Raw genomic sequence first — 22,613 nt, 5'->3', positions numbered from 1 at the left:
TGCTCTCACTTTTAAAAGATAAGTACAAATTATCTCTAGGGCTGTAAGACGTATACCCTAATCTCAAGGATCCCAGGAAATGCCTCTTCAAATGTAGGTAGACTTTGGGCCAAATCCTGCAAATGCACTGCCTGGTCAGAGCACTGTTGGTGCATTGGGGTCCGCCTGTGCAGAGCAGCTTGAAAATTAGGAACTTTTTGTATTGCCCAAAACGGGATGAAACTTGAATCGTCGAAGCAGGGCTAAGTATAGAAAACATGTGGGAGTTAAAGCATAAATAACGTCTGACCATCAGTCCAAATTCTCTTTCTAACTCCTACTGCTCGTTTTTTGAGCTTTGCCCCGCCCCCAGTAAGTCATCAGCTCTGTCACTATTGAGACATACAAACTCAAATTGGATACATATGTTCTGAAAGCATGGAGGTAGATGAGAAATTGCTGGGCTGAGGACAGAAATTCAATGTCAAATCTAATTTGGGGGGGAAGGGAGGGTTGTGTGGGGGGTTGTGTTTTAGTTTTTGGCAGGAAGAAGCACCCTTGCTATTTCTGTTACATTAATTACTTACTAATTAATTGATTGTGAGTTGCTGGGCATCCTAGATTCTCAGGAAAGTCAGGAAGTTATGGATGCTCAGCATAACTTGGGATCCGGCCCCAAATTTGACTTTGGAATAACATTGGGGAAACAGTTCAAAATGGTTAACAGCATTTTGAGTAGTGCAAGACTTACTGCTTTTATTTAAATTAGTTTTACAGTCTCTCTCTCTCTCCCTATTTTTCCCCCCCCGTGGGACAACAGAGTGAGGTCATCACGTCACTTTGCATCCCACAGCACCTCCCTCCTCCCCTTTTCCTCTCAGAGAGGCCCCCCAGGCAGCCAGGGGGAAGAGCATGCAGGGCCTGCGAAGCCCTGGAGAGGCCCCTCTGCCAACGGCCAGGGGAAGAGCTGGGCGCAAACTCGCTCTGGCCCCCCCACCCTGGCGGCTGGGAGGAGGAAAGAACCAGGGCTGGATAGCGGTGGTGGTGGGGAAGGGGCTGCAGTGGGAGGGCAAGAGCAGGGGTGGGGGGAAGGAGGGGCAAGAGCTGGAGCGACCTTTGGGCTGGAGCAGCCTCAGGGCTCGGGTTAAGGGGGAAGAGCTGGGTCAGTGGCTGGGTAGGAAAGGGGCCGGGGGGCCTCGGGGTAGGCGGGGAAGAGCCAGGGCCAGTGGGTGGGTGGGAAAGGGGTCGGGGGGGAGGGGGGCAAGAGCTGGGGGAGCCTCGGGGCAGGGGGGAAGAGCCAGGGGCGGGGGCTAGGACCCTCCCTGGCCGTGGGGTCAGGGGGAAGGGAGAGCATCAGCCCAGCCCAAGCCCTGCCAGCTGGAGCAGCAGCCTGAGTCTGGCCGAACCCCTGCTAGCTGGGGGAAGAGGGGGAGCTGGGACTGGACTGGCCTGGCCTCAGGGAGGTCAGGCAGACAGAGGGAGAGAGCCAGGGCAGGCCAGAGCTGCCATGCCTCGGCCTGGCCCTTCCCGAGGGGCAGTTGGGGCTGCCAACCCCCAGAGGGGTGTTGGAGAGTGTAGCAAGCAGGGGGCACTGCCCCCTAGTGACTTTAAAAGCTAAATTTGAATTAATCATTTCCGGCTCAGAAATTTGAAGGAATCTGACAATTGTAAAGTTTACCTACATTACTAGCAACACCTTAAATCAGGGGTGGGGAACCTTTTTTGGATTGGGGCTGCTGACCCACAGAAAAATAAGTGGGGTGGGAGGCATCTGGCCCCTGAGCCGTAGGTTCCCCCCTTGGTGTGAAATTAAGAAAAATGGAAAATATTTCTACTGTTTGGTTTTATTAAAAAACCCAAACAACAGTTTGTTTATTTATTTATTTTCCAAAGTCTAAATTCTGAGAGAACCACTCTAACCTGCCAATGTCTATTTAATGGCCCATTTGTTAACTTAAATACGTTAGTACTGATTCTGTTTGTTTTTTTTCCAGTTGGGAAACCCAAGATGCAGGTGATCGCTGCGTGCCGGGATGCCATTAGAAACAACAATCTAAATATGCTGTTCAGGGTAATGCGAGTGGGGACTGCATCCTTGTAAGAGGGGAATAATGATGGCCTGGAGATGGTACTTCCTTACAACAGATCACGCTAGACACATGAACAGATGTCATAGGAACAGGTGCTCTGTAGTACTTTCTATCTGACCGGTCCCCAAGTAAGCCGTTGGGAGATGAAGGCAGGGTACTCGATGTGTAGTAACGTATAAGGGACCGGTATTGACAAGCAATTAAATTATCCCGTTGCCTGTTTTAGAATGAAGTAATTGGAAATATAGTCAGCTTTTTTTAAAGTAGCCATCAGATGGAATTTGCTACTCTGAAGGCTAAAGGATAGGAAAATCCATAGAGACAGGCTTAAAGTTTTAAAGTGCAGATGTGGTATTTATGTAAGTCATTCAAGGCAATTGTATTGCCCTGGAATAGTTATTTTTCTTACTGTAAATTATTATGGAATTTAATATATTTTGCATTTATGGTATCAGCTTTTCCATTAAAAAAATAGGACTGTCGGACTTTCCCCGTGTGTGTTCAATTGGAAAAATGCATAATTATGTTTATTTATTATATATTAATGAAACACATTTCAGGTTTTGGCTCCATAGTTGTCAGGCATTTTGATCACAGCATATACCAAATGAGAGGTATTATATTAACACACTACTCTTTGAGGGTACCTTAACACTTAAAGATAAGAAGGTAAATAAAAAGAAATAATGAGTAGTTGGATTCTTTTTAAGAGGCTCCGTCAACTTGTTAATTTGATTGTAGTGCATAATTCGGATGGACTGCCGTTGACTTTGCTTGAATATGAATAATTTTATTAGGTGCCCCATATTCAGCATGAAGACATATGGTCACCTAAGTAGGGGGCTGGATTAGAGGGTAAATTTTTATGCCACAGCTGATTCCTCTTAGGAGCTAAAAATAATTTTTAACTGAGGTAGCCTGACCTGGAGTGTATCTTCAGCATCTTTTTTCCTCATGCTACAAGCAACTTCCACATGTAACCATCAATACCTGCATACAACAGGGAAGGGAAGGGGAGGTGTCCTCATTCCTCTAGGGCTAGATGCACACATGGGAAGGAATTCTTGGACAACTTCTCTGTAGCTAACAGGCTTCTTCTGCAAGCTCTGAAATAGAGCCAGTGGTGTATCATCCGCCAGAGAGACTAGAGAGCATTGAACTGGCTATAAACAGAATTATTTCTTGAAATCTTTTAATCTTGAGAATGGCACTTGCCATTGATTCATTCCCTCAATAAGGAGAACCATGCTGGTGCAAACATCTGCCATTTCAAATGGGCTGCAATAGCTTATTGAATTTGTGTAAGAATTACAGGTTGCACCTCTAAAATCCAGGATTCTCTGGTTCGGCAACATCCATGGTCCAGTATCACAACTGATGTTCCAGGATCAGAGCGTCCCGGCATGCTGCAGAGGGGTGGGGGCCTGGGACCTGGCACGCGGCTTAGTTGGGTTGCGAGAGCGGGTGCAGCAGGGGGCCAGAAATGATCTCTCCTGATCCGGAAGTATCCCTCATCTGGGCACAGTCAGGATCAGGATGTGCCGGATCAGGAGGCCCAACCTGTAGATTGTCAATTTAACTCTGCTTCTAATTAAGAGCCACCTGTTCCATTCTGGGTGAGTGATTACTTTATTATGGCACAATCTGTAGGATTAATAAGACTTGGGATCCCTGCCACTTCCTGTAGTTGTAGGAAAAGATTCCCATAGCTCTAAGCTCTTTTCCTTGCTGATTCCTCAGACTTGCTTACTTTTATGGTGAGTGCAGTTTGTTCAACAGCTAGACAGTGGCTTTGATTGGAAGGCAGACCACGTTGTTGTAGCTTGACATGGTGATTATCAAAGCTACATACCATACCCCTTTACTCCATCATGTCTCCATTTTGTGCCTGCAGGCAAGCTGTATTCCTGTAGCAAGTCAGTTCCTCTATACTAATAGTCCAGCTCTGTAATCAGCAAACTCACCCTGAAGTCAGGAGATTTGATACTTGGCTCTCTTACTGCAAGAACTTGTTTTAAACTGATCTTCCCTACCATCTCATATCCTAAAAGATTAGCCAAGCTACGCAGCACTGAAATAAAGCAACTCAGGTGCAGTACAGCAGTAGGCAAAGAGGTCAAGGCAAGAAGAGCAGAGAAGTCAGTGGAACCTGCAGCTGGAATTTGATTAGGCAAAAACAGGGCCATAGTTGTACCATTTAATACCCTTGATCTTGGGGAACAACTGTGTTTGGTGATCTGATCTCCCTTTAGGCACAGTGACCCCCAGCAATTCACAATTCTGCATGCATATGAGAGAGCCTGTTAATCTGTACTGTGGCTTTGTAACTGCACAGGGGACTAACACTTTTCCACACCCCAACCTACATTCTACTCCCTATGAGAGAGGAAGTTTGCATCAGTAACTCTTGTGAGAAACCTTGTAAGACTGTCCTTAGAGTGCATCTGATTTCCCTACACTCCCTCAGAAACCTGATGATAAATTGCACTGGAACCAGGGCCCTCGTGACAGGAACATCTATGCACCAGTGATTTTCAGTGTCTTCATTTAAGCTTCAGCTGGGGGCAAGGAGGAGGGGAAGTGGGAAGCAATTAGAACTGACAATTGACAAAAGGCCATTCCGTTCCAGGCCTGACTTCTCCAAGTCCCAGGATAGCGGTCTTATCTTACTCCTAGTTTCGATCAGGAAGAGATGTAAAATCAGACAGCTGCTATGATGTATGAAAGTGGATTTGGTTTTTTTAATTGCTCATGTAGGTGACTACCATGCTCCATAATGAAGTGACCCTTTGGTTGTCAGCCACTTGACAAAACTGCTTCCATCTAATTACAAATGAAATGTCTGCATTGCCAGTTCTTGAATTACAAGGAGGCTGCTTGTATCTAGTGTTGAATCACGAGACAGAGAGAATCATTTAATCCAATCCCTTAGCATTCATGGCAGGACTAAGTATTATTCTAGACCATTCCCGATAGGTGTTTGTCTAACCTGCTCATAACAATTGCCAATGATGGAGATTCCACAACCTCCCTAGGCGTACCTAGAATTTGGAGGGTGTGCTGATTTGATTGGATGCAGAGAGAGCGCGTGGCTCTCACAATGTGGTCCGCAATCAGCATCCATGTCACTTCATTTGCCCTTGCTTTACGTGCATGTTATTTTTGTTAATACTTGTAAAAAAACCCCTTGTGGCTATGTCTTCACTGCAGCGTTCTAGCACAAGAAGTCTGTAGCACTAGTTTTTTGGCGCAAAGACTTCTTACGCAAGACCATGTGCACACATCAAAGCACCTCACTTTTGCAAGGCTCTTTTGTGCAAGAGAGCATCCGCACTACTGGATGCTCTTGCACAAGAAAGTTCTGATGGCCAGTCACAGAATGGCCATCAGAGCATCTGTACTTTCCTCCATATGCAAGAAACCCCTCTGGAGCATCCACACTTGCCTTCTTGTACAATAGCTGTAGTGCTAAAAGCATTTATGCCTCAGAAAAGGAGGTTTACCTAGGGCAGAAAAAGCCCTCTGTTCTGCCATTTAACTGCCCATTTAATAGCGCTAGAGCTCATTTGAGGTGTGGACGCTCCCCAGGTTTTTGCACAAAAACAGCTGGTATTGCGCAAAAACCTTGTAGAGTAGACGTAGCCTACGTAGATGGAAACCAGCAAAATCTGGCGACCCTTTGCATAGGCAACAGTAAATAACATATTTCATGGGCCACACACGGAACCCCAGTAGGCCACAGGTTGCCAATGACTGCTATAGGGAGATTTGCTAATATTTAAACATTAGCTATAGTGATTTCAACCACCGTTTTCTACAGACAATTTTCTATGTGCCTATTTCCTGTAGTTCAAGTAATCTGGGGGCATGTGTTTCCTGCCCACGGCTTATCTTACAGAGAATGGGGGAGCCATTGATTTTTAGCTCCCTCAGTGCCAGGTGTGAGTTGTTTCTAACATTATTTTATACCACATATCAGAGAGATTTTTGGAGAACAGATTATTTTATTTTGTACAGCCCATAGAGGCTAATTTCCCTCCATATGGGGAATATTTGCCCAAGGGCCAAGAAAGAGGAAGAAGCCCTTAACTGTAATTTTCACCAGTACCTAGGTTATTGGAATCCCTGATTATATCCTCCCCTTCCCACCAAAACACTCCAGGTTTGTTCTTTGATCAGGTCAAGTACATTGAGGCTCAAGCCTCCCCCTCAACTATCCCCTTCGCCATCTAGATATGCAAAGCTTCACATTTTTCATTTTTAAAAAAAAGCCCACGTCTTAGATACTTTCACAAGCTTTTCTCTTTTACCCACCAGCTCCCTGGCCAATACGAAAATTTATACGGCAGCACCCTTTGTTCTCTCTGCAATGAGAAATAGTAAATGCAGCAAGCCCCAGCAGACATGTGGCTTGGATCTCAGGAAGCCCGTGTTTGGAACAAAGTCTGGTTCTTTCCTGATGACGGCTTCAGAGTACAAATCCATGCAGTTCTGGTAGCAGTAGTGATTTGGGTTTACACAAAGTCTTGATTTGCACCATGGCAAGATGTAAATTCACTGCTGGGTTGGAAGGCTACGTAAAGCAGTTGGTTAAGAATGGAGTGTGATGGAGCCATGCTAAGCCTCCCTCTGGAGGAGCGGCACCAGAATGTATAAGAGTTAACAGGGGACAGTAGAATGGTGCTTCCGTTTGTTACTACAAGGAATCATTTGGGGAAAAAAAAGTCACTTGGACTTCAGCACCTCTATAACAGTTACTGGTGAAATTAGCTCTCAGCCTAAATCTCACACAGGCTCATTACATGGCCCCATCCAATCCCTGCATTACAAGTGATCCAACTAAGAAACCAGCTCAGGAGACCATTCCAAACCCATCACTGTATTAGATAGCCATGCCCAGTGCCATCACTCATAGTAGACGAAAGAGAAGTCCCAGAATCCAGCTCTACTCTGATGATTTTTGACATGTTCCAAGCTACGGTGGTTTATATACTTTACAAATTTCAAAGTCTCTGTGTCTCTGTAAACCAAAGCCAAGCAGTTGTTCTCTGGAATCACTGTCAGCAGCTGAAACAGACAAGGCAGATCTTGTTTTTGGAGGGGAAAACAGGAGTTATTTTCACAAAAAATAATGTCAAGATTTTATTTCTATTGGGACCAGCATTAAAATAAGGTAGGCAGATGACTGGAGAAGACCATGAGGACATGGAGGCTGAATATTGCCACCAATGGTACAAGTCTAAGAACAGACAACATAGCCCACTGCATATTAAGACCCATTAATTAAGGTTTTTTATTCAACAACTGTCACTTGTCTCATGGAAGAGGAACCTAGCACTGACCCAGTGTCTCACGGGTTATTATGGAAGCACCTGGGCTTCAAACAGGAGAGGTGCTGTACAAGTCCAAGAGAAGGTCTAAGCTCTTCAGCGCAGGTCTAAGGCCAGCACCCTCAGAAGAGATCTGTAGGTTTTTAGACATCCACTTTTAGGGCTGAATCCTCAGCTGTGCACAGTCACAAGCTACTGCCAAGACAGGGAGCATTTTCTTGCCTCCCCCCCCCCCGTGCTGGAACTGCTGCTAGGATCTTCCCATCGTCAACGTCAGCGCTGCTCTAGCTCTATGCAAATTGTAATAGCCCCTAAGAACTAGGGATAAAAAAATCCCATTTTACCAGCTGCCTGCTTAAAATGGGGGCGGAGGGGGCTTGGACTGCTCCGGCCAGGCTGAGGGTCCGCAGTGGACAGGGGCTGATCTGGTCAGGTTGGGGGCAGACCCTACCCAAGGTGGGCTCCAGCCAGGCTGGGGTGCCTCCTGCCCATGGTGTGATGGGCTGCTCCAACCAGGCCAGGCCTACTGTGCTACAGGCAGGCGGGGAGCTGCTCCAGCCCAGCTGGGCCATTGGTTAACCTTTGACATCCCTACTACTACTGGCAGGGGCTTAAGAGTTAACACACCATGCTATTTACCTCTTCATCTTCACCCTTTGCAATGTAGGATGTAAAGCCGCCATATTCTGCGTCCCAATCTGAAAAGATGAAACCGAAGAGAGAGACCGAGAAAGCTCAGCACTCACATGTATTCCCGCTCACTCATCTAGACCAGTAGCAACTCTCCCCTGCGCTCCAAAATTCTTAGGTACCACACTAACTCTAGTTACCCATGGTGAGGTATTGTCATTCAAGGCTATCGTCTTGAACAAGTACCTCTCACTGCCCCGTCCCCACCTACGCAGGGCATTACTGCCAAGCTGGGAAGAGGCCAGACAGCTCACAGTCATGAAGAGAGCCAAAGGTTTTAGTTGTAAGTATGGGAACCTGAGTAGGATAGGCCTGGTGGTCCCAACAGTATGTTCATGTTGGTTCTGGCCTTTGCCTTCTTCCAGTGCTGCTGGCAACTGGCCAAGATGCAAAAATATTTCTGGCCATTTAGGCTTAAGTTTTCAGAAGTGATGAGCTACTGCCTGACGCCCTCTCCCACAACCATTGTTTTGGAAGACGCAGGCTTCAATAGTGTGTCTTTAAACAAAAAAAGGGACAAATGAATCCAGTGACAGTGTTACATGAAATGTCACTGAGAGAACAGCCCCTCCACTCTCCTGTGAGTGACCTCATCCCCCAGCCACATGCTCAGACTGAGGATTCCCAGAAGAAACTCCCCCTAATAAGCTGGATGAGTCACACTGCATGCTGTTTTCCTAGGGAGGCAGAGCATCCATGGGAAGTAATCCAACACTACTATGTGACAATACAGAGCCAGCCAGTGTGGGACTGGCCTGCACTGGCAATCTGCAAATGTCATCAGGTGACACCACTTAGAGCTGGGACAGAAGCAGGAAAGAGCCTTCTATTTAGAGAACAGCAGGAAACAATTTGGTGGCTTTACAATTGCTCAGCAGATTCTTAACACAAGTCCGTTTTCTTTCCCGTTGGCAGCATGGAAAGGGGAGACTTGGTTTCCGCCCCCGCCACATACCTTCACAACCACAGAAGAACAGCAGGTCCAGGGCAAAGTCCGTCATTTGGGTATCATGGACTAGAGTGTAGTGACCATTTGTCCAGTGCCTTAACTCTCCCATGCACAGGGGGACACTTGAACCTAGGGGAGAAAAACAAGACTTTGACCAGCCATCAGACTATTTAGGAATAGGGTGCTGCCCTAAACTTCCCCCCTGCACTGGTGTGCTCAGTTGTCCAAGTGATTTACAAATTAAATTGGAGAAAGTGCTTTGGGATCCCTCAGGATGAGGAGACCCCTTCCTAGTCTCAGATTCCAGCAGTCCCACTGGGGGGAAGAATAAAAGACCATGGGGTAGGAGAGGAAGAGAAGAAACAGAATTCCTGCCCACCAGGAATTTAGCTATTTAGGATTCAACAGGGTCTTCCACAGAAAGAAAATAGGAAAATGTGGCTGTAAAAGCACATTACATTTAGCAAAGGGTTCAGGAACAGATGTGGTTTCTGAATCTAGTTCACTCTAAACAGTGACTAGATTTCACCTTTATGTCACTTTAACATTTTTAATAAATGTATAACCTGCAAAAAGTCATCAGCTCAGGCCCAATGCTTTCAGAAGCAGCTTTTGATTTTGGATGCCCAACTTCAGACACCTTGAGCCTGATTTATATAGGCACTGAGAACCAGCACTCCAAATGAAGTCAATGAGAGCTGGGTGTGCTTAGTACCCCTGGAAATCAGGCTCAAGTTAAACAGGCAAAATCAGAGGCCACTCTCAAACTGACTATCGCTTAGGAGTGAAATCTTGGCCTCAAGGAAGGCAATGGGAGTTTTTACCATTGACATCAGTGGAGACAAGGTTCTCTCTATTTCTAACTCTAGCTCTGCTGACTTTACTTACTGTTCTTTCTATCACCTTCAATCTGGGGGCCATTTGCAGGCTGATCTACTTGGTCAACCCCACCATTGGCCTCCTGACTGGTTTCTCCTTGCTTGGGTTTGTGACCAGCAGAATCTGTGGCCTTTCCTTCTTCTGTCTCATCCTCAGAGGAAGCCAGGAAATGCAGCTTCAGGCCTGTGAAGTTGGAGAGCAGCAAGAACAAGGCCTCAGAGCGGAAAAACTCCAGGCACTTCCTCAGTATGTCTGGAAGGCTCCCCTCCTCAGCTTTGTGGTAATATCTGAAAGAGTGGGGATATAGTGAGCAGATATCTGGAAAGGATCCAGTATTCAGACTAAGGAGAATACCTGCTAGGGATCTTCCTGGAAGAGCCCGGCTGACTTAGTTAACCAACAGGAGTCAACAGCACAGACATAGCTACCTTTTATTGGGGGGGCCTTGGCTGCTCCATCTGATGTCTTCTTTTTGCAAAGCTTCACATACAAGCTGCAACTTCTCTCCCTAGGAACCAAACACATTGCAGATCCCTTTAACACTCCTCTTCACCACAAGCTTTCCTGGTGCACTAGATGTTATTCTGCGAGGCCCCCGGCTTCAGTTCTCTGGACTGCTTTTTGTCCCTCACAGACCAGCAGGGGCTAGATCATGTCGGGCAACCAAGAATAGTGAGTGGGCTGCATGAGTGGCCCCCCTCCTCAGTGGGCCACAAGACCAGCGGTGGGCAATCTGCAGCCCACTGGGGTTCCACCTGGAGCCTGCATGCCCCCTTTTTGTCCTCTTCCCCCACGTGCCTCGTGTGCTTGAGCTCCAGACTTCCTACTTCTCTCTCCCAGCGCTTTGAGCCCCACGAATTGTCTGCCCCCACTCGCAGCTGATATGTGATATTCAAGCTCTGGGAGAGAGGGGGAGGAACAGGGAGGGAGCATGAATCAGTGGATTTGTGGCACTGTGAAAGTTCTAGGAGGGAGGAAGATGAAGGGCTGGGTTCCAGTGCCCCAGTGGTGTATAGAGGGAGGCAGACAGAGGGTCCGCTGGCCAGAGGTTGCCCACCACAGTGAGCTGTGACGGTGATCGTTTGTGATCCTCCACTGCCCTGCAGCTTGTGTTTTATTAAATACATCTGTGGGCACAAAATGCTACTACAGGTTGAACTTCTCTAGTCCAGTACTCTCTGGTCCAAGAACAGCCATAGTCTGGCATGATCTTAGTTAGTCGGACGTCCACTTATCGTGGTGTGGCTGTTTCCCACGGTCCCATAACGTTTGTTTAGAGCCACCAGTCCTGGCTCAGTGTTCTGTGCTGTTATTAAGCTCTAATTTACCCCCACATTTCTTCTAAGAGCTCAGTAAGCAGTGGAAGTGTTGGTAACACTGCTAGACAACACTGACCTTCCATGCTCCTGCAAATTCTCTGGTTCGTCACTGGTCAGATCCCGAGGGGCCAGACTACAGAGATTAGCATTCTCTGCTCTCATGCAGGTATGCATGACTGCACAAAGAACCAGGCAGGGTCAATCAGACCCAGGACCCAAAATCTCCGTAGGGATGTCTAGTCACCGAGCATAACTTCTATTGGCTATGTATTTCACAAGTGGCATAGCAACCCTCTCCCACTCTCCCCTGGGGCCTAACCAATGCTTCTTGACCAGGAGGTTGGTCTGTATGACACAAGAACTCAGGATGGGGATACCACCAAAAACAGGACATGGGGAAGGTAGAGCAGGGAAGAGAGACGGTAACGCAGGGACCTTAGAGCAGTGCTTGTGGTTTCGTCCAGCTGTCACTGTGCAGCTGAAGGGCTACAATCTGTAACTTCGAGAAAAATCTGCCAGAGTGTGTGTGTGTGTGTGCGGGGAGGGTGGGTATGTGTGTGTGCAAGCAACATTTCTTCCATCCCTGCCTGAAGCCACCAAGAGAAGAGAAAGACAGACCAGCTGGCATTTTGCTTCTCAGCTGCACAAATGGCCAACTGCATTTACCATCAGTTTGTGTTCCACACAACGCCTGCCAACACTACAACCTGGGGAACAAAACCCCACGTAGCACATCATCCTGGGCCCACCTTAAGGAAGTTCTTCAGGAGAATCTCTGATCGCTCCTCAAATTCCTCCTGGATCTGGGCTTGGGAATCCATGTCCAAGTAAACCGGGTTGATCCATTCATATAAGATTTCATGCTGAAATAGAAACATCTTGGTTTGAATGCTGGATTTGAGATTATGGAGTTAATGGAACCTCTTACCACAATGGCCTCAGGCTGGTCATCCCCTCACCCTTAGTGCCCTCAAATTTGCTGCACTCTCAGCAGCACTTTTGCAATGGGCACAGAATTCCTTACACAAAGCTCTCAACAGCCCTATCCCCACCTCCCAAACAGAAGTCTCCAGCCCTCCTCCCAAACCAATCCTTACTAATAGAACCTTGCGCTTTTCATGCCTGATCTCAAAGCCAATGAATGGATGGGAGAGAGGAGGAAGTTAACAAGGTTCAGTTGAAAAGCACCCAAGAAATTCTGCACTTTTTACAACAGTGGTCTCCAACCTTTTTACACCCAAGATGACTTTTTAAATCTCAGAACACATGAAGATCTACCGCACCGCCCCGCCCCTTCCTTGAAGCCCCGCCCTCTCTATTCTCCTCCTGTCCATCACTTGCTATCCCCAGCCCTTACTTACACGCTCTGATAAACAGTTTATTTTTAAATTATGCGACCGCCCCACGCGCGCCTCCCCTGGGGCTGACTCACCCCTCCTGTGCGGTGCGGGGAGCTGATGCTCCCTCCCGCAGTACACCCAGCAGAGCAGCTAGCGCACTTCCGGAATCGCCGGAAGTGGCATAAAGCTGCAGGATTTCTGTCCATCCCTGGGAAGCCAACACTACCTCCATTTTCACTTGAGGTAGGTAGTGGGGCTTCTCGGGGGTGGGAGGGTAATGGGGGTGGGGAGGACAGGACGCCTCGCGATCGACCTGTTGGTGACCACTGGTTTACAGCAAGGGGGAGGTGTAAAATTCAAGGAGCCCATTGCCTCAGTTGTGTGCCCTCAAGTGCAGGTGTCCCACAGAAATGGAGGAGGCTGGATGGGTCTGAGTAGATTTACGATTTTTCCTTACATCAAATGGGATATGTGGACTCCGGGGCAAAAGGGATTCAATGTAGCGCGGAGGCCTTGCCACTGATGGGCCATGAAACCAGCCACTGATGGACAAGCGGCACTTCCCTTCAGTCAGAACTTCAGACACCTGGAATGAAAAGGAGAGAAACATGTTATTTGGTACTAATCATATGTGTGTATTATGGCAATTACCAATGGCCCCAACTGAGCTCAAAGCTTCATTGTGCTAGGTGCTGTATGTGCACCTAGGAAGAGAGAGTCTATGACCCCAAAAAGATTTTACAGTCTAGACATTAAAAGGTCTGCAGACAGGAAGGATTATTGTCTGCCATTAATCTTACTTCATTTTCCCAGCATAAGTCTCTTGTAACAGGGCTCTGAATTGAAACCAGCTTTCCTGTGACCTAGTCCTGAGCCTTAAACCACTGAACTATTTATTAGAACCATTTATTTGCCTTGAGGCAAAGCAGGAACCAACAGAAGTCTGGGATACATTTTTTGCTACTTAGTTTGCTGGATTACTATTTGCCTTGATCTGCAAACAACTCAACTTTGACGTGGCTATCCACGAGAGAGAAAAGGATGGTAAGGACAGACTCTATGGGAAGTAGTCGCAGTCCATGAGCAACACCCACATAGTCATTTACATATGTTGGTTTGTACCTTTAAAAATACACTGTAGAACCATCTCTCATCAGTTTGCAGTTGTTCCACTTGCTAAGGGTGAAGTTCACCTTTGTGCATAAGACCCAGGTGTTTAATAGACTTTATGCTGGCTCCCTACACTGGGGTGACCTCCAGACGGGTCAAAGAAAATTAGGGAGTTCTGATTTGTGATCAGACAACTGATTAGTGCAAAAATTGACAAGTGCTAGTCAACTCAGTGTGGCGAAGGACGAAATTAACAAAAAGTGTTAATTCCACATTTCACAACATATAGGGCCTAGGCTTTGAGTAATTTGGGGTGGCAGCAACAACTCTCAGAATCATTCGATAGAAAACAAAGATGCCACCAATATGCTAAGCATGCTCAGTCAGTGGTGGGTCACTTCTGTGTTCTGAGGCACTCTTGCATGCAAACTCACTTCCAGACTATGCAAAAGGGAAACCTAGCCCAAGACTCAGAGATAAGTTTGGAAGTCACTGCAAAATGCTCGTTGCTGGATGTCTGAGAAAAGATTTTTGCTTGGTTCTGCTGTGAACTCTACTACCCTCACTTGGTCATCCACTGACAACACAAAAGCACTTAGATCATCAATGAAAGGGTCAAACCAAGAGATCCAATGACTGTAAGTACTCTAGGGATACATCGGGGTAGGGAATGTATGGCCTATGGGCCAGATCCAGCCCCCAGCTTCCTTTGATCTGGCATCAGCTTACCCCACTATGAGAGGAAGCCCCAAGCCTCAGTGCTCACCCCCCGCTATGGGGCTGTAGTGCAAACACCAACTCACCTCACTCTTGGGAGAAGCCCTGAGCTTTGGCCAACCTCCCCTCCTCCCGGGGGCTAGAACACATGTGGCACTCCAGTGCCCTGAGTTGTGAGGTGAGTTTCCCTTCTCCCCAATCGACCCCCAGCCGGGAGCCAGGCCAGGAAGGTTTTTTTCTTGCTTCTCACTTGTGTGTGGCTCCCAACTGATTTTTTTGGTGAGTCAATGGCTCTTGACTGAAAAAAAGACTCCTCAGGAGACGCAGTAAACTCTCTGGGAGCCTTAAAAGCATTCCCAGTATAGTCAGCTGCTTTTAAGGACTGTATTAAACCTACAGCCATATAGCGGAGCACACATTTGGCCTACATTAACACATTCTCATTGCTATTTTCCCTTGCTGCTGCACGTCCCAGGTTTCGGTGAGATGTTTTTATTTAGCACTCATCTACAGAACATGACGATGACACTGGAGCCAGTAAGTTACTCTTAATTTGATCTGAGAACTTGTCCTGCTCTGCAGTTGTACAGCACCTAGCACAATGGGGCCCCCATTCCCCACAATACACATAGCGAATGCTTACGGCAATCGCACTTGAAGAAAGAAGAACAACTTCTTGCCTGGTGGAAAGAGACTGGAGACACTTCGAAGAAGGCCAGAGAATTCCACGAAGGGACTAATGACTTGACGACCTCCTGCGGCTGAAAGTGGCCTGAGCAAGAAGAGACCAACATGCTCTTTACAGTCAGACACGGACTCCCCGTCCATCCCACAAGCCTCTTTATGCAGAACCACTTGGGACTGGTAAGTCCCTTAGGCCACACAGAAGGGAGATCCACAGTAAGAAGCTGTCTCAAGAAGCCTATCCTGCTTGGATGTCAGTTGCTGGGCAGTCTGCTCTACAGATAGTACTGGGCACAAGTATGGCTGCTAACACCCCCACCCCTCATCTCTCTCTGCAGCTATCAGAGCAACCTTTGGTTTCTCAATCTCCTACTGTACACTTAACATCCTCCTCCATCTCCTTCATCCCGTACAAGGCTAGTCTCTTCTTGAGCACTCACCCAATAGCACAATCCCTAGCAACAGCTTCCTCCTGTGATGTATATCTTGGCATGAGACAACAGAGAACAAAGCTGCTTCTCCTCACCATACCCCTCTAGTCACTTAACAGGGGTTGCTATATAGAACCACACAAGCAAAGCATGAGTGTTCCAAATTCATCCCTATGATTGACATCCTCAGACATCCAGAGCCAAAGGACCAGGATCTTACCATCTGTGCTGTACAGGTCCAGAGTGCCCCCGTCGCTCTTCTCCCATGGTGGAACCAAGTACAGGATGAAAGCAATTCTCCGTCCCTCCAGCTCATCGTCGTGGCATAGCAGGGTGTCTGCAATCACAAGCTTTCACATGCTTGCCCTGGGTTTGCAGCGTTCATTCTTTTCAGTAGCCACTCCCCAATCCTGCACCTTCGAAAGCAAAATCCAGTCCCTTCCTAGGGGCTACATTTTCACCTGATCACAATCCCATCAGAGCCACACCCCATAGGTGTACATTCCTCTGGACTCAATGACAGTGGCATCAGCTGAAGCAGTCACGATCATCTTCCCTGCATGACTGCACTGTCTCTGGAAGCCCCGGGTGCACAAAATGCACTTGGAGTGAATTCCATGCTGGTGAGAAATGTTATCCTGACAATGCAGGTCACTAAACATCTCTGTCCACTCAGGTGGGATCAGCACGGACAGCATCAGTGCAAGCTTCCTCCTCTTCACCCCAACAATTTGACTAAATCCTATCCTCAAGAACCACTTTAGGGGGAGTCGGGTGTCTGTGACCCACTCAGTCCTGTGCCAGCAAGGGGGTTCACACGAGGAGATGAGCTATTAGTAATAAACATCAGGAAAACCTTAAGATCCAGAATTGTAAGTCATAGTCCTGCTGGGACCATAAAGCCATTGGATTGACCACAAACACTGCCTAGATTTCTTCAGAGGAGGACGGAAGGTCTGGAGTTCACTGGCCCAGTTTAAACTATTAACAACAAAAATACCCAGGTGTATCGTTACTTCCTTTTTTTGACCCTGACTTGCTTCCTGCCTGAATCTTTGTTTTGCTGGATGACAGCTTCCAGGAGCAGGACTTTGAAACTGGGGTCCCCTATGGCAGCTCTTCGCCCTCTCAGAGAAGCATCCTGCTCACTCACCTGTATACTCATACTTCGCACAGGACAAGTCAATGGTTGGTTCCAGCTCCACCTGGATAACTGCAGACACCCACTCCCGGAACTCTTCAAACAGAACTTTCCTGGGTAGACAAGCACGCAGCAAATGGGATGTGCAGCCGCTCAGACTAGGAAACCTAAAATGCTCAGGTGCTACAGCACCGAGTACATGGTCATGAACTATATTCAGCTTGGTGCAACTACTTGTAAATGCCACCATTTAATGCCATATAATTCCTACCAGCGGCCCCTGCTTTCATGGGCAACCCTACAGCAAGCATCCAGGAGTGCAGTTCCAATGCTGTTGAGAATCATTTATAGTAACAAAGCAGCATGGGTGGAATTAGCCATTAAGACAAGGGATGAAAGTTTTAAACTTCCATGTGTAATTATACATGACAATTTTACAGTGATTAAAAAAAAAGGGGGGGAGGGGTCTTGGGGAACCAGAAGGGGAGAGGATTGAATTACAAGCTATCAAGATGCAAACTCCAATGATCTTTAGAATTACACAAATGGGGGAAATCTATACATTCTTCCCCTCCCTCCCTCCCAAATAGTAGAGAGTGTCCTATACAGGTTGAATTAACTGGCAACATTGTTTGGAGATAAACGGGGTTTTAGTTAGGAGATGGTGTTAGCTTTAACCAAACACACAAAAAAGATGCATCAGGCAGGCTATGCATGGTGGATGGTTGCATTAACATGGCAGAATCTAACTGAAACGATCACATATGTAAAGTTGGTATGACACCTTTTACCCCATCTAAACGGATAGTGTGGGCCCTAGGCCTTTTGTAAGGTTCTGAGTACACAAATGACAGTTGACATATGGCAGGTTGGCAGGGAAAGGGCTTCATTAGCAAGTTAAACAATTACATTTTTTTACTTGTCCGCTGGGAGGTGGCAAGAGGAGAGCCTCTTGTGACAGATATGGCAATTCCCTGGAATAACTTCCTGAGATCTTAATGCGCACCCTCTGGCTATGCAAGAACTCAGCCTTTTGAAACTTTTCCCTTTGTCTCCTGACCACTTGCTATGTGAGGACAAGATCCAAGGCCCAGACTGTATTAAGAAAAGTATGAATAATATATAAGGGTTCTTGTTGTGATCGAACAGCTGCTATGAACAGGAAATCCCTTTGATGGGGTTTGAAGGACTAATCACCTGCCACATTCCTCAGAGTTGGGAGTAGGGATGTTAAATATCAGTTAACTGAATAGTTGAGTTAATTCTTATCGGTTAGTGGACTATTCTATAGTCCCCAGGGGAGAGGCCAGCAGCAGTACAGGGTGCCAAGCGGGAGCTAGTGTGCAAGGAGAGCCAGTTTAAAAACCAGCTCCTCTTGTGGACCAGCTGTTTGTTGCCCTGTGCTGTTGCCTCTGATAAAGAGGCAGCCGTGTGGGGTGTCAGCAGCGCTTGCCAGGGGGAAGAGGGGGTGTCTGAGCTCCCAGACCCGGCACAAACCGGAATTGAGCTGGGCTGCTGGCCAGCCTGCTAAAAAATGTACTAGTGGTGGAGGGAGGGAAATGCATGTAGTCTATAGCATTAACCTATAAGCTTTTGCTCTCTCATGAACTTATTGTGCTTTTGTCTGATTTTTTCTTCTGACATGTTTACTGGAAACATTATAAAAATTGTATCCAAATGGGTCACCAAAACTATTTTTGGTAAATAAAAACTTCTAATAATTATCTCTTTAAAAAAGAGTCCCAACTCACAAATATATCAGAAATATAATCATGAAACATTTAAGATTTTGAACACCCTGAACCAGAAATAATCATGAATTTTTTCACAAAATTATTTTCATTTTTTGGCCCTGTTCCTTTCAGACCTCTAGAAAAGGGTGCCTAATGATTTGCTGTGATTTCTAGGAACTACCTTACCTTAATGCTGAGATGTAAGGCTCTTTCCTCTTCCTCAGATCATCAGACTAAGGAGATGCATGGAAAATAAGAACAATTTATTAATTTGGACTCTGCTCTAAGTTACAGCTGCAGCGATAAATAAGGGCAGAACTTAAATAAGTCTATAAGTATCATCAGTGTAATTTACAGCTCTTGCAGGAACCGGAGTGCAGAATGGATGGCAGAGGGCCATTGCAGGCAAAAGGCGAATTAAGTAGCCCAAAAGTTACTAGGGCACAATGCCAGCTTCACCAATGCAAGTTAAAGGTCTCAGGGCACTGGTCCAACACTCAATATTAAAGCTGAGTCATTGACTTGCCAAGGAAATGTCTGCACTTGGGAGAGGAGTATCTGTATTCTACGGCTACCACACCTCAAAAGAGCCTCTACTTTCAGCATTGTACAGGATATACACATAGGGATTTCTCTTTCAGACGACAGAGATGGAGGGACAGCCAATTTTTAGCGTGCCAGAGGGTGGAGAAAGCAGAAGAGGATTACTAATCTTTCTACATGTGTAAGTTTTTCCTGCAGGATGAGAGAGTGATGCCATCATGTCACTCTGCATCCTGCAGTTCCTCCCTCCTCAGCCACCCAGCCTCCTCCCTCACTCCCATACTGGTGCTGAGGGTCCCAGCCTCTCTGATGCCGGAGAGGGCAGCAGCTAAGCGGCCTCCCTGGAGCTCCTGGGGACAGGGTGGCAGCCACGTGGCTTCCCCAGCCTCCCCGGAGCTCTGGGGTGGGAAGTCAGGGCTGCCTGCCCCCAGAGAGGAGGGTTGACGAGCGGAGCGAGCAGGGGACACTGCCCCCAGTGTCTATTATCTAGGTTTAAACCTGTGTTCTCCTAAGTTAGTCTGCACCTATTATTCTGCAAAAGTCATCATTAAATACTCTTTCATGCTCATATGGGTACAGGCAGACAAGCAACACAACACCTAAACACCTCCCAAGAAGAATGATCTTCCTTAATCATATTTACATACCTTCCTGGTGCCTCTCCCTTCCCCCCTGCCCCTGCCCTCCTTCTCCTTGGTGCCCACTCCCTCACCACCCTCTACCCCAGTTCTCCTCACTCCCCTCTGTGCCCTCACACGACTTGCTCCATCCCCTGCCTTCCTCAGGTCCATCGCGCCTTTAAATGCCTCTTCTCCCAGCACTCACTCCTCCTCTCCCTCCCTCTTGCCCCCACGGTCCCTCCCCTTTCCTCTCCCAGCATCACCCTGCCTCTCCCCTCCCTCCTTTTCCTCACTGTCTCCTCTTGGCCTGGCATTTCTCTTTCCTGCATCCTGCCCCTTGGTGCCTGCCCCTTTCTTTTCCTGGCGTACCCCCCCTTGCCTCAGCACAAGTCCCTTCCTCCATTCTCCTTAGTTCTCTCCCTGCCCCTTCCCTCAGCTTCTGCCTTCCAGTTTGTGGGGGTGGAGCCTGCTGACCAGCCCCAGAAGTCCCCGCAGCCCCAGATGCTCCCAGAGCCGGACCACTTGCCGGGACTGGAGCTGTGGCCGCCCACAGTGTTATTTTTAGTGCCGCAGTCCATTCCCCACAGGCAGCCCTGGCTCCGGCTGGAGTCCAGCGGCATCTGCGCGAGACCCAGCTGGAACATGGCTCGTGTGGCTGCCACTTGACTCCAACTGGAGCCAGGGCTGCCCACAGTGCTATTTTTAGTGCCGCAGTACAGTCTCTGTGGTCGGCCCTAGCTCCAGCTGGAGCCAAGTGGCAGCCCTACGAGGCACGTTCCATCTGGGGAAGTCTCACCAGAATACTCCTTGCATGACTGCTGCTTGACTCCAGCTGGAGCTGGGCCACCAACCATGATCTGGACTGCAGCACTAAAAATAGCTCCACAGGCGGCCCCTGCTCCTGTCATGGCACCTGCCGAGCCAAGCGCCCCTCACCCTGCAGCATCTCAGCCAGGCTCTGCACGGCTCCTGCCAGGCTCCAAGGCGGCCTGGAGGAGAAGGAGGTGGGGCTGCCGGACCAGGACTTTGCATAGCAGAGGCGGTCCTGTGGGGGGAGGGAGAGAGGAAAGGGCGGGCCACTGGAAACTGGCCCAGTAGCCCTACATGCCCTGCTGGGGGGAGGAGGCTGCTGCGCCAGTATTCCATCAAGTAGTGAAATGTCCAGCGGGGCTTTCTGGGACATTTCTCTACTTGATGGGGCACTGGGACAGATCATTTAAATTCAGGATAGTCCTGAAAAAAATGGGACATATGATCAGCATAAACATAGGTGTCAAGGAGTTTCACTCACAGCTTTGCCATTAACTTGAGATCCCCTACAAACCAGATAAAGTCATGGGTCAGAATTAGGCTTGAATAAATTCTTATAAAAATAGTTCCAACATGCATTTGCTTTACACTTTGTTAATTACATAGATTTACATTTTACATAGTCGTGCAAAATTATACATTTTAAGCATTTTCCCAGGGTTTATTCATTTAAGTTAGGCATCTAAAATAGCGCTTCTCAACAGTTAGTGACAGCTTTTGACAACATTAACCATGGCATGTCATCTTGCTTATTTCCACATTTCAACTTTATCAGCTATGATAGCCACACACACTGGTCCAGGTGTCATGAGGCTTATCCTAGATCTATGAAACATGAATGCATTTGTACAGCAGTGTCGCTGTAAGACAGGCATGTCCAAAGTCCGGCCCGCGGGCCAATTGCGGCCCGTGTTCCGGTTTAATACGGCCCCACAGGTAATTTGGCAATATCTATCTTTTATGGCCCCCAACGAATCCATATGTATTGAGATGAATACATTGTAAAATGTCAGTTGGTCTAAATCAGTTATAAATATATTTGGACACAACATGTATACTTGGTGTTATGTTCCTGTTCATATTTTTTGAACTTAAAAGTTGACAGACAACCTTTATTACCAATAATATGTAATGTACTTTACAATGTTCCTGACATATATTTCAGCTTCCTGGATTTTTTTTCATCTGGCCTTCAGATATGAAAGGCAGAGTGATTTAACACCTGTTTAGATTTGTCATCCATGTGACGAAATGAAAAGTATGCCGTTTGCAATAAACTTTGCATAAAATAGTTAATTTGCATTTAATTTGAATGGTTCAAAGAATGTCAGGCAAGATGGTCGGCCCTCACGCATGTTCACTTCATCAAATCTGGCCCTCTTTGAAAAAAGTTTGGACACCCCTGCTGTAAGGTCTCCTGTGTAGCTGCACTGTCCACATCAGCACTTTTGCTGGTGAAACTTAATGTTGGTCCGAAGTGTGTTTTTTGCACCCTCCGGAACGACAGAAGTTTCACTGACACAAGTGAGATGGAGCCAGTCTGAATTCACAAATAGCTGCAAGCACAGACCGGGGCTCGGCCCCCGAGGCTATGAACACACAGCGAGCGCTGTGAGATCGGTGCGGACACACTCGGGCCTACCATGGCAGCGCACCTGTTTGAACTTGTACAAGTCGTTGCTCTTCTCACGGAAATCCAGGCTCGCGAGCTCCTGGTGCAGCCCGTCCAGGAAGCCCGGGCTGCGGATGAAGCGGGGAATCACGCAGTGACAGAAGGGCGCAGGATCCACCGCGACGGCCTCTGGAGACAGCAAGCGAGACACGGTGAGGCCAGGCCCCGCCTCGGGCTCCCCACGAGCTCGCCGCCGCCCTGGCCCGCGGGGGCCGGGAGGGGAGGCCAGGCCCGGGCGCCTCAGCGAGTGGGGGAGGGGCCCCGGGAATCGGTACCGTGGCTAAGCGGCTCCCTGCGGCCCCAGGCGGCCGCTGCCTTCTCCTTCAGGGCCGGCTCCCTGAGAGCCGCGGAGAACTCCCCGCGCACCTCCCGCTTGCCCCGCTTCTTGCCCGGTCCGCCCTGCGGGGCCTCCCTGGCCCGCGGGCCGCGACGGCTCCCGCTCATGGTCAAACAGCCTCTGCTCCGCCAGCGCGCGGGGACAGCCACCCCCGCGGGGCCTACAACTCCCAGCAGCGCTCGCGCAGCCCAGGGAGCCAATCGGAATGAGCCGAGAAGAGCGCGGCCCTGAAGCCAAGG

General features: G+C 48.0%; 2 protein-coding genes across 5 annotated transcripts in view; one reads left to right on the top strand and one right to left on the bottom strand.

Moving 5' to 3' along the window:
- The window catches only part of BBS2 (Bardet-Biedl syndrome 2), a 43,056-nt gene extending 40,505 nt beyond the window's left edge, over positions 1-2,551 (top strand). For all 4 annotated transcript variants that reach the window (XM_075940396.2, XM_075940395.2, XM_075940394.2 and 1 more), the window contains one exon: positions 1,974-2,551. In XM_075940396.2, the coding sequence (XP_075796511.1) occupies positions 1,974-2,080 (107 nt within the window). In that variant the 3' untranslated portion in view covers positions 2,081-2,551. The remainder of the gene's footprint in view (positions 1-1,973) is intronic.
- Positions 2,552-6,053: 3,502 nt separating this feature from the next.
- OGFOD1 (2-oxoglutarate and iron dependent oxygenase domain containing 1) lies at positions 6,054-22,546 on the bottom strand. The gene is made up of 13 exons (XM_075940398.2): positions 22,313-22,546; positions 22,021-22,166; positions 18,579-18,625; positions 16,672-16,772; positions 15,739-15,855; positions 15,084-15,175; positions 13,034-13,162; positions 11,986-12,099; positions 10,346-10,425; positions 9,927-10,204; positions 9,045-9,167; positions 8,039-8,097; positions 6,054-7,136 (listed from the first exon to the last, which is right to left on the bottom strand). The coding sequence occupies exons 1-13, from the start codon at positions 22,479-22,481 to the stop codon at positions 6,975-6,977; spliced, it is 1,617 nt and encodes a 538-aa protein (XP_075796513.2). The 5' UTR covers positions 22,482-22,546; the 3' UTR covers positions 6,054-6,974.
- Between the last annotated feature and the right edge of the window lie 67 nt (positions 22,547-22,613).

This window comes from Pelodiscus sinensis, chromosome 12 (assembly GCF_052426305.1).
Source record: "Pelodiscus sinensis isolate ZL-2025 chromosome 12, ASM5242630v1, whole genome shotgun sequence".
In the NCBI taxonomy this organism is placed as follows: Eukaryota; Metazoa; Chordata; order Testudines; family Trionychidae; genus Pelodiscus; species Pelodiscus sinensis.
Note: the sequence above shows the minus strand (reverse complement) of the source record. Positions and strands in the feature narration are given on the sequence as shown.